At 35.3% G+C, this 13,192-nt stretch overlaps 1 protein-coding gene across 4 annotated transcripts in view; it reads right to left on the bottom strand.

Moving 5' to 3' along the window:
- Window positions 1–13,192, bottom strand: part of Pitslre (cyclin dependent kinase 11B pitslre) — a 769,596-nt gene that overhangs the window by 97,142 nt on the left and 659,262 nt on the right. For all 4 annotated transcript variants that reach the window (XM_068357118.1, XM_068357131.1, XM_068357124.1 and 1 more), the window contains one exon: window positions 6,937–7,161. In XM_068357118.1, the coding sequence (XP_068213219.1) occupies window positions 6,937–7,161 (225 nt within the window). The remainder of the gene's footprint in view (window positions 1–6,936; window positions 7,162–13,192) is intronic.

Genomic DNA, 13,192 nt, shown 5'->3' with positions numbered 1-13,192 from the left:
TTCTTAGAACATTTTCTACACAAAAGTTTTAGTTAGAACAATTATCTCTGTGGAAAGTTTTTATAGGGCCTTATCCGTTGACTTAATAAATCTGTATTTTATACTTGATCCCATGCATAGTGTTTTGGATATTTCTATATACACACATATATAAATGTATATATATATATATATATATATATATATATATATATATATATATATATATACATACATATATATATATATATATATATACATATATATATATATATATATATATATATATATATATATATATATATATATATGTGTGTGTGTGTGTGTGTCTGATCCTTTTTGTTAATTAGAGATTGCATCTGTCACTGTGCTACCAGTCTGCTCGAACAAACAATGAAATTTGTATTTGGAAATTTGTAGGTATGGTGCATTGTTATATTCAAGAATTTTGTAAATTTCATTATTTAAGTTTATATCTGAGTTTTTTTGTTTATATTCGTGCAATAGAAAGGGTTTGATGTTTGAATTATCTATTAATTATGATAGCTATTAAAAACGACATTTTAACTACAAATTAAGAACTAAAAATAAAGGCATATATGCCGAAAATAATGACGTTTACAACGCTAAGCTGCAGTAAGATATGCATATATAAGACAGAAATTACTAATGAGTTATTGGTGATTACTTAAAATGCAGATAAATATTATAGTCTGAAATTCCATAAAAAAATGTAAATGAAAGAGAGAGGAAGGGAGAAGTGTGTATGTGTATGTATCTGTGCATTTGCATGTGTGTGCGTGTAAACTATATACATATATATAAAACACAAATGCAGAAACATATGTGTTTATGATTATGTTTTCATAGCCTTTTTACTGCTATTGTCATAGCTATCATTAGCAAGTCTTAATTGACTGATTTTAATCTCTCTCTCTCTCTCTCTCTCTCTCTCTCTCTCTCTCTCTCTCTCTCTCTCTCTCTCTCTCTCTCTCTCTCTCTCTCTCTCGTTTGTTTTTACAATATGTTGTTACAATTATGGCAATGGCAAACAACAAAGGAAAGCAGAAATATATGAAAGACTGCATTAACATCGGTTATACTTGCATTAGCTCAGCAGGAAAAAACAAAAACAATTTGTGATGTGCTGTGAAGTGCTCTCAGGAGAATCAATGACGCAGTATAAGTTAAGCCATAATTTTGATTCGAAAATGCAAAGTTCAGTAAAGAAAGGTTGGTGTTTTTCAAGAATAAGCCTGTGGATCTAAAAAAATCTCGTCTTGACAGCGATTGAAATTCCAAAACAAAGTAAATCTGCTTTACTGGCGTTTTATATCGTATTTTTGAGAACTGCTAAAGCAAAAAACACAGAATGTCATTGGTGAGGAATTACTTTTACCTTGTGCAAAAGACATCGTTCATGACATAATCAAATATAAGGGAGTTGAATCCTTGGAAATTATAACACTTTTTAATCATACTGTACATCTCCTCTTGATCTCTTCACATTAAAAGTTGATGAATCCACATATATAGGTAATCTTCCTGAATTATTAGGTTATGTGCGATATATATATATAAATAATAGAGATTTTAAAGATGAATTTCTTTCTTGCAGAACATTAAAAACAAGCAAAGCTGTGGTATACTGAAACAAAATAGGATAATTTCTTTAAAAAACATGGATTGATGTGGGAAAATGTCGGTGATAGGTGTACTGACGGTGCACCTTCTATGCTAGGTTGTAGATCAGGTAAAGAATATTTCTCTGGAAGCTGTTGGAATTTATTGCATGATACATCAAGTATTTTCTGCAAAAACATTGTTAAAGCAGTTAAATTTATAGTCAAATGCATTGAACAACTGATTATTTGTTAAAGTCTGCCATAAAAAATGGATTCTAAGCGCGAAGTTCTGTTGCAAACTGAAGTAATGTAGCTACCAAAAGGCAATCCTTTGCATATATTATTTTAGTTAAATACTGAGGAGAGAGAATTTTTATCTCCGCAAGGAAGAACAGAACTTACAAGTTTCATAGGTGATATGAATAATTGAGCAAAAACTTCTTACTTAGTAGATTTTTTCACAATTTTTGATTCCCTTAATATTCCCCTTCAGGAAGAAAATTCCGGCATTCTTGATTTTGCCGAAAAACTAAATGCCTTCCAAATGAAGCTGGATCTTTGGGAGTAAAGGGTGAAAGAGAAATTTATACATTTTTCACACATTAAATGCATTTTTTAAGAAAATGATACTGATATTCCATTCAAAAACATTTTTCAAAGTTTGCAGATCCTACTTTTTTGAGACTTTAAAAGGGGAATTTAGCAAATATTGTCCAGAAAAACATCAGTTATCCCATAACTTACCTCAACTAAACCATTGGATGCAACAATTAGAAATGTTCTTGAAAGATATCAATAGGAATTTATTGATCTTATTAGATCTGACTTTGATTCCCTAACAGAGATTCAGTTACGTCGATATCCAAATATGTCTGAAGGTATGCTTAAAATGCTATGCCCTCTTCTTCGACATATGTGTGAGGTGATCATATCATCTTTACTTTGAATAAAGTCGAAGCTGAGAACTAATCTCCATGCTGATGATGAACTACGTTGTGCTTTATCGAAAACATCACTGCGGATTGAGATACTGGCGATGGAAAAGCAGTTCTAAGCATCACATGAAAAACATCACTGTTTATTATCATTATAATGCTTCTGTTACTCATATCAATAACATTATATTATGTAGTGTGTGTTGTATAAATTAATTATATCATCATATATATAAGTGCATTTTGTGGTTTTTGCTATTCAATGATAAACAGTATACCTTAATCAATTATTTTTTTTTTTATTTAGAAAAAAAAAAAGAATTTGAATATAGCCTTGATATTTGAGTGGGGTCGCAAAAATTATGGTGAAGCTAAAATGGGGTCGCCGCTGGAAGAAGGTTGGGAACCACTGATTTAGAGGATAGGGAAGAAAAAGACTTGTTAAAGGCAGCTTCTCTAGCAGAAACTTAAAGACTTGTTAAAGGCAGCTTCTCTAGCAGACACTTAAAGACTTGTTAAAGGCAGCTTCTCTAGCAGACACTTACTCTTTAATACATAAATTTGGCAACAGTAAGAGAACCGACCAGAATGTAAAACCATTTCCAGCTAAAAACTCTGAAACTCTGACTGATATGGCAAAAGCGTCTAATGTTCGTTGTAGTTATTGAAAGAAAGACGGTCACACAATTAAAAACTGTCCAGATCCTAAATGTAAAACTTCCTTGCCTTTTCGGAACCCATTTAACCCTTTTCTTAACTTTAAAGGTAAAACAGATGGTCAGATTAAGCCTGTCTCCCATATCCATTCTGAAAAGCCTGTAAATCTATTTGATGATTTTACTTTTGATGGAACTGTAGCTTTGAACTCTGATGGGGATAAGTATAAAGTCAGGATACTTCGTGACACAGGTGCTTCGCAAAGTTTACTTTTGAGAAATGCTCTCCCGAATATTGAAGCTAACGTAACTAATGAACATGTTCTTGTGAAAGACCTTTCACAAATATCTAAAGTTCCCCTTATTAATGTTCATCTTGATTGTCCTATAAAGAAAGGTAATGTGCTGGTAGGCATAAGAGATATTGAATTTCCAGTAAGAGGTTTAACTTTATTATTGGCTACTGACCTTGCAGGACGTTTGGTAGTTCCCAATGTCAGTGTAATGGAAAAACCTGTAGGTGAAAACATTGAACCTAATCCCGATTGTTCTGTAAATCCTTCTTGTGTTGTCACTCGTGACCAGAAATCTAGTTCGGATGAACCTAAAGTCACTTCTGTAAATTTTGAAGCATGAAATGTTATGAGTAGAGATAACCTTATTAAAGCTCAGAAGCACGATAACACTTTAAGTAAGCTTCATGACCAAGAGGTTTCTAGAAGTGAGATTAGCAAATCCCCATGTTTTTACTTTGAATATGATTTGTTAATGAGGTTTTATCGTACCCCTAAGAGATCTAGTGAAGACACCTGGAGCGAAAAGCGACAAATTGTGCTACCTCTTTCTGTTAGGAATTCTGTAATGGAAATAGCTCATGATGCCTATGGAGGACATTTAGGAATTCATAAGACCTATTGTAAGATTTTGAATTGTTTCTTTTGACCTAATATGAAAAGGATGTAGCAGAATTTGTTCACAATTGTCATGTATGTCAGATATCAGGAAAACCTAACCAGGTAATACCCAAGGCACCTTTACATCCGATCTTAGTCCCTGATGAACCTTTTAGTAAGATAATTATAGATAACGTTGATCCTTTACCAAAAACCAAGAAAGGTAATCAATACTTGCTCACTATAATATGTCCTACAACCCGATACCCTATTGCCATCCTTCTTCGTAACATTTCTGCTAAGAACATTGCTAATTCTTTACTGAAAGTTTTCACGAATTTCGGTATCCCAAAGGAAATACAAAGTGATCGAGGTTCAAATTTCACCAGTGACTTTTTTGCCTAGGTACTTAAAGAACTAAATATTAAACAAACTTTGTCTGCTACCTATCACGAGGAAGGGTTCACGACGTGAGGCATTGCAGGACGGCTACTTGACTGGGCTTTCGGCTTTTGGTGCTCCCATGGGTGGTATGGAGGGCATGCTGAGGTCCCCGACACCAAAGAGGGGCCCCTAAGGAGCATGGTGTCATGCCTTTCCCTTCTCCACTTCTCCAGGGTCACTTCCACCATGCCCTCTGGAAAAAGGGCCTCTCTGACGATCGGGGCATCCCTCAAAGCTCTAAGTTCCCCATCCGGGAGTTGCCTTGCCAACCTATATAGCATTATATCCCTCCTTCAAAGGACCCACTTCAACGCCGTAGTGTATGATTGCCCTGCTAGGAAAGCTACCACCCGCGACGCAGAAACTGCCAGCTCTAGGAACTGCTCACTGGCCTGGTTAGTCGTTCCTGACGTCATTTTCAAAGGTGAACAAGACTAGGGGCGTGGACCAGAGGTCCAACTATGAAGCTGCGTACACAGCGGCCCATGCGGCCGTTTCCATCGCCTCCGCCTCCTGCACCGTGAAGCCTATGGTCCCTCCTGAGAGTCTGTCCTCCGCTCAGCCGGGGGCCAGGGCAGCCAGGTTCCGCTCAGCCGGCCGCTGTCCTTGGGGAGTCCCTTCCGAAATGTAGAAGTGCCTGCGCTTCACCTCCAAGAAGGTAACAGGTTTGGGGCGCCGTGGGGCCTGTTAAGGCCTTTTGGTTTCGTATTGGCGGTGTCAATTCTCCTGAGTCGCTGCCCGATGTCTAGTGACAGAGGGAGGACCAGAGAGGGTCGTGCTTCTCTTGGGGCTAAAAACCGGCGTTCCAGGCTGGTATCATGGGGACAGACCTGCATTGGTAGAGGTTCAGGCAGGTCATTGTACTTCTGGATAAAGCTTAACACCCTCCAGAAGGAGAACACCTCCTCAGCCCCTTTGTCCTCTTGAGGATCCCAGGAGGCCAAGTCCAATGAGCCCCCACCGACCACGAGGGACCCATTTAAAATCCCCTGCCATTCAACCTCCTTGACATTAACCAAAGTAGAAGAATTATTTCCTTAATATTCATCCAAGTTAACATCTGCAACAGAGAGGAACTCTAACAGTTACCCCAAATTTAAGCCCTTGTTATCCTGACTGAAAACTCAGCATAATACTTTCCCACTACTAGCAATTCCCAAGCCAACAGTACCTTGAGCACTGCTAAAAGTTCCTGGTAATTGATAGGAGTTGATTGCTTTCGAGCAATTCGCTGATAAAAGGAGATAATCTAAAGTTGAGCCCATCCTTTATGTGAAGCTTTCACGAAAAGAGAGATGTCTGGAACCTTTACTTCTAAGGATACTCCTTGGAATGAACGACGAGGAATGAACGACGAGGATTGTCCGCCAATTCAATAACTAAAGTTGGTTCTGCCTCACTGGAGTACAAAATGGTGTTCATCTGTTCCAATTCCAACTGAGATGGTATTGGAAAGCACTCTTCTTTAAGCAGCATATTAAAGAAAAACTTCTCAAAAGAAACCATTGTTCATATCAGTCTCATCTGCATTCAAACTGACAATGACTGGATTCTCTTGAACATTTCCCATAAAAGGCAAGATAAACTTTTTTTCCATGAAAATTGAAAAGGAATTATTATCACCATCATTACCTAAATAAAGAATCATCAGGGTTAAAATCTAAAGAGACCTCTCCGAATTAACTTAGACTCAAAACTTTCCCACATTTTTAAACCCAATTTTCTTTCTAATGAAGTGTTAAAAAATATGCAGCATTCCAGGTAAAAAAGAACCCAGATTCTTAGAAATCTCAACCATTTCGATATGGGAGTCGTTAACCTGGTGAAGATTAGGGGAGCTCTTCTAAGACTGAAACACAAGCACTTGAATTGGAGTAATGAGCATTACATTACTAAATATGGTTAAATCAATTAAAGCAATATTCCTGAAAAGTTCACAAAAAAGAGAACCGAGTACAAACTAAATTTTCAATTAAAAACAGGGAGAAATTATAACAGAAAAAAAATGGTGTCTATCCAAACCATGTGACTTTAAAGGATTGAAATGTGTACCTTTGAGAAGGCTGAGAAATGTCAAGCTGTGTACTAAAGCCTTGTCGTTCCCAGTCCAGTTTCAGGTCAAGGATTCGAAGTGTACTTTTCTTTTAGTTAGAGTACTTTCACTACTTTGAAGGTATAGAACATGAATTTCAGTAAAATCATTAAATTAACTTTTTCAGCATTTAATGCTTCCTGAGGACCCTTGAATACAACAAACAATTTAGTGCTTTGTAATACTTACATTTTTCTTCAACTCCAAAAATAAAATGAAACTATAAAACTTTAGAATGCTTCCAGTTTTGTGAATGTACAATGATACATTTGAACATCATAACAGGTATAAAAAAATGAATGATTTACATACCTTAAATATTTTGTTAAGCTGATCAATTTCAGATTTTCCAGGAAACATGGCTTCCATTCCTAATAGTTCCCCAAATATGCATCCAACAGACCAAACATCTATGTGAGTTGAATACTGCTTGGCTCCCAGAAGTAACTCGGGAGCTCGGTACCATAAAGTGACTACAATAGGTGTAAACTGCTTTAATGGTGATCCATATTCTCGTGCAAGTCCAAAGTCGCCTACCTAGGATAACAAAAGTATGATTACTATAAATTTTGATGTCATTTATCTTGACTTGTACTCTAATCTACTCAAAACCATTATAAATAATAATAGATTTCAATGTATTTCATTAACTTAAAAAATATATACTACAAATCATTAACAAGTGAATAAAACTATGGATGATCATTTAAATTCAAATCCATAACAAATATGGGACATCGATATTAATCTATTTAAATAACGTTACTCCTTAATACTAGGACATTTCCTGTTTTATTTCAAATTAAAATACAAATGCCTCTATTTAAACAATGAGACTTACCAGCATCTTAAAAATGATACTGTAACCCGCTGCACATGTTGTATCACTTCAGTTTCAAATCAAAGTATGTATTTGTTTACCCCCTTAGGCCACTAGTAAAGGAGGCAGAGGGTGGGCATGTATATAAACAAAGTGAGTATAGAAATAAAAATATTTATCAACAAAATTCCAGCCACCCATTGAGATACTACTGCTAGAGTTATTAGGTCCTTTGACTGGCCACAAAGAACTACACTGGATACCTCTCTCTAGTTGCAGCTCCTTTTTCCTTTGCATACACATACACTGGGTAGTCTGGCATATTCTTTCCATAGTCTCCTCTGTTCTCATACACCTTCCAACATTGAGATTACCAAACAATTCTTCTTTGCTTGAAGGTTTAACTACTGTACAATAATTGTTCAGCGGTGAATTTCTCTTGTTAAGAATAGAGGAGACTCTTTAGCTATAGTAAGCGGCTCATCTGGAAGAAATCCAAAAATCAAACCACTGAGAATTCTCTAGTCTTGGATAGTGCCTTAAGCTGGCTACACACGCAGAAGACTGAGAGTACGGTTTGTCCTGCAGGACTGGGGCGGTGCTCCTGTCCTGAGAAAAATCCCCACATACTCTCCGGACTTGCCTGCTTAGTTCAAGAGCATTGGGCACCCAGGATTAGGCTTCCCTGTACATGGTTACGTTTTTGGCACTTGGTAACCAAATTTGGTACACTACAGGGTATCAAGTACAACTGGTAACCTAAATCTAATTTTGAAAATGTCCAATTTTGGTACTTTTTACTTTCTTTATTATTTACATAATAAAAATCTATGAAATCTGACCTGAAATATGAAAAAATGTGATACGCATTCTCACTTGGCTTCTACATGGTAGCCATTTGTTCGCTATGGTGTTAATGTACTTATTTCTCTTGAAGTCATTATTGGACTACCATTTCCGTTTATCCCACTTAATCCAAATATCTTCTGAGAGAAATATATTAAAAGGATTTTTGGACATTTCTGGAGATCATCTTACACTGAAGCAATTAACTGATTTTCACGTTAATTTTTAAATTGGAAAGAATTAAGTTTATGTAGGCAGAGAGATATATAAATCACATTTTCTCTCTGCCTACATAAACAGAGCCCTTTACAATTTATAAATTACAGTGGAACCTCTACATACGAATGTCCAAACATACGAATTTTCCAGCATACGCGTGGAATTTTCTCGAAAGCGTCAACCGTGGTTTGTTGTTGACGCCGCTAGACGGCAGCACATTGGATGGACGCCAATCGAGCGTCACCTTGATCAGTCCTATCACTCGTGCGCATCGTGTGGTTGTTCTCTATTCGCTCAGATATTAACAGTGTTTTTTATCTTCCTTTTTCACGTGTTGTTTTCTGTGTTTCGTAATCATGGGTCCTAAAAAGCTTAGTTTCAGTTCAGGAAGTAGTAATAGTGGTGAGAAAAGGAAAAAGTCAATGCTTTCATTAGAATTAAAGGAAGAAATAATAGAAAAGCATGAGCAAGGTGTACGTGTTAGCGATCTGGCTAAACAATATGGCTGGAATAAGTCTACGATCTCGACGATGACAAAACAAAAGGCAGCCATTAAAGCAGTGAAACCTTCGAAGGGGAATGCCTTTTGTTAACATGAATCAAGGCCAAGGAGATTGTTGGTGATACGATCACTGAAACGATCATTTGTGAGAAGGCCAGCGCTATCTACAGTGACTTGAAGGCGGTGGGCTCTGAGGGTGTCGTGGGGGAGAGTTCAGCCGATCCTACGACGGAGGAATTCAAGGCGTCTTGAGGTTGGTTCGAGAAATTTAGGAAACGGACCAGGATTCATTCAGTTGTTCGGCATGGAGAAGCTTCGAGTTTGGACACCAAGGCTGCTAAAGACTTTGTTAAAAAGTTGGAAAGCATCATGGCAGAGGAAGGCTACGTAGAGCAGCAGGTGTTCAACTATGATGAAACCGGTCTGTTTTGGAAAAAGATGCCTAGTTGAACGTACATTACCACCGAAGAGAAGAAAATGCCTAAACATAAGCCAATGAAGGATTGGTTGACTCTTGCGCTTTGTGCCAACGCCAGCGGGGACTGCAAAATTAAGCCTTTACTAGTTTACCATTGCGAAAACCCTAGGCATTTAAAGCACATAGAATTAATAAAGACCTGCTACATGTTCTATGACATTCTAATTCTAAGGCTTGGGTTACTAGGCATATTTTTGTGGAATGGGTAAACGTAGTTTTCGGCCCTGCTGTCAAGAAGTACCTTCAGGAGGGGAATTTGCCTTTGAAGTGCTTGCTTTGTTTGGACAATGCACCCGCTCACCCCCCCGGACTCGACGATGATATCATCGACGAATACAAATTCATCAAAGTGTTGTATCTTCCACCAAATACCACCCCTATCTTCCAGCCCATGGACCAGCAAGTCATCTCTAATTTAAAGAAGCTGTACACCAAGCACTTATTTAAGCAGTGCTTTAATGTCACGCAAAGCACCAACTTAACTTTGCGTGAATTTTGGAGGAGCCACTTTAATATCGTGCACTGCTTAAAGATCATAGATCAGGCTTGGGAGGGAGTAACTCGTCGGACCCCGAATTCAGCTTGGAAGAAGCTTTGGCCTGATGCTGTTGCTCCCAGAGATTTCGAAGGTTTTGGCCCCGAGAATGAACCTGTGGTTGCCGCCGAGGAAGACGTCGAAGAGATTGTATCCCTTGGCAAGTCCATGGATCTGGAGGTGGATGAAGATGACATCACCGAACTCGTCGATGAGCATCATGAAGAGCTCACCACCGAGGAACTCAAGGAGCTGCAAGCCATGCAGCATGATGAGTTCCAAGCGCAGTTGAGTGAGTCGGAGGAGATCGAGGAGGTAGGCCAAATCTTAGGTACGGCAGAAATAAGACAGATGTTGGCACATCATCAACACGTGATTCATTTCATCGACAAGCATCATCCACAGAAACTTCAGGTTTGCCGTGTAGTTGCGCAGTTCGATGATGTGTGTTTAACTAATTTTAGAAAAATCCTCAAAAGCCGTACCAAGCAACTTTCACTCGATAGTTTCTTTAAATAATCTCAACTAAAACGGTCTAGTGATCATGATGAAAAGAAAGAAAGTAAAGCAAAGAAAAGAAAGACCGAATCGAGTGAAAGTGATGAAAATCAAAAATAAAAAAAGAAAAAAAAATGTAAAAAAAATATAAAATTATAAAAATGAAAAAAAAAAAAATAAGCTAAGTTAAAGTTCACGTAGTGTAAGTTAGTGTAAATTATCGTACAACACTAAATTATCGTACAAAGCCGCCGTCCCTACCTCCTCGCTGATCTTCCATCTCCTCCTGCATAGCAGTCCCTACACCTGCGCTGGCCTGTCGCTAAGGTAAAGTGTTACATAAAAACCCTTTTTGTATTTATTATTTCTTTATTATTATTCTTTTTTAGATATTTATGTGTTTTTATATTGTATTAATGTCATGTGTAATTATGTGTGGCCAATTATTAAGGAGTTATTATGGGTTTTTAGGCTGAGGAACGAATTAAACAAATTACCGTGCATTCTTATGGGAATATTTGCTCCAACATACGATCGTTTTAGTATACGAAGCAGTTTCTGGAACGAATTAAGAGCGTATGTAGAGGTATCACTGTAATGTGAAAACTAGTACGCCTGATTAAGTGTTAATTACTTCAGCATAAGATAATCTCCAGGAAGGTCCAAAAAACATACATATATACATAAACATATATATATACATATATATATATACATATATTTATATATATATATATATATATATATATATATATATATATATATATACTGTATATATATATATATATATATATATATATATATATATATATATGTATGTATATATATATATATATATATATATATATATATATATATATATGTATATATATATATATATATACTGTATATATATATATATATATATATATATATATATATATATATATATATATATACATATATACATATATATATACATATATATATATATATATATATATATATATACATATATACATATATATATATATATATATATATATATATATATATATTTATATACATATATATATATATATACATATATCTATGTGTATATATATATATATATATATATATATATACTGTATATATATACATATATACCTATATATATATATATATATATATATATATATATATATATATATACATATATATATATATATATATATACACACATATATATATATATATATATATATATATATATATATTTACATATATATATGTATATATATATATATATATATATATTTATATACATATATATATATATATACATATATCTATGTGTATATATATATATATATATATATATATATATATATATATATATATATATATATATACTGTATATATATACATATATACCTATATATATATATATATATATATATATATATATATATATATATATATACATATATATATATATATATACACACATATATATATATATATATATATATATATTTACATATATATATGTATATATATGTAAATATATATATATATATATATATATATATATATATATATATATATATATATACAGTGGAACCTCTACATACGAATTTAATCCGTTCCAGAACCAACTTCGGATGTAGAAATTGATCGGATGTCGAAACGAATTTTCCCATAAGAATACATTGAAATAGGATTAATCCGTGGTTGAGCCCAAAAACCTATGATAACTTCTTAATAAACTACTACACATAATTTTCCCATGAGAATAATGAACACTAAATTAGATAATAGACATGTAAATAAGAAGAATAGACATGTAAATAAGAAGAATTAGCAAAAAATGATAAATAAGAAACGGGTTTTTAGCGTCACTTTACCTTAGAAACTCCAGCGCAGGTGTTGTTCGTCTTCGCTACGCAGAGAGGAGAGAGGAGACGGACGGACGGCGAGGAGGTAGAGAGGTTAACTACGATAAACGTAACACTACCGTAACTTATTCTAACTTACACTAAGTGAACTTTAACATAACTTAGCTTATTTCTTTTTTATTTTTATATTTTATATTTTTTTTTACATTTTCTTTTTTTCTTTTTGATGATTACGTAATTTTAATCACTATCACTTATATTTAAAATTGACTGAATTTCTTTTGCTTCACTCTTTTCCGTTTTCTGTGTTTCACTTTCTTCCTCTTCACTCTTTGCCGTTTTCTTCGGTTCACTTACATCCTCTTCATCGTGAGTTCGCTTCGCAGTTTTTTTAAAGAAAGCATCGATAGATAATTGCTTCGTACGGCTTTTCAGAATGTTTCGAAAGTGCGTTAGGCAAACATCATCGAATTGAGAAACTACACGACAAACCTGCAATTTCTTTGGATGGTATTTGTCGATGAAGTCGACCACGTCTTGATATTTTCCTAACACCTCTTTTATTTGCGCTGAACCTAACACATGTTCTACCTCCTCGCTCTCTTCCTCGTCATCACTCATGTGCTCCGACATAGCATGGAGTTCCTTGAGCTCATCCGTCGTCAGTTCGTCGTGATGTTCGGCGACGAGTTCCGTAACGTCATCTGCGTCGACCTCCAGACCCATGGACTTGCCAAGGGAGACGATTTCCTCTACGGCTTCCGCTGCACCGACCACGGGATCAGGTTCGGGGTTAAAACCCTCGAAATCT

Source organism: Palaemon carinicauda, chromosome 2 (assembly GCF_036898095.1).
Source record: "Palaemon carinicauda isolate YSFRI2023 chromosome 2, ASM3689809v2, whole genome shotgun sequence".
In the NCBI taxonomy this organism is placed as follows: domain Eukaryota; kingdom Metazoa; phylum Arthropoda; class Malacostraca; order Decapoda; family Palaemonidae; genus Palaemon; species Palaemon carinicauda.
The sequence above is the reverse complement of the archived record's forward strand: the minus strand, read 5'-3'. Positions and strand labels throughout refer to the sequence as shown.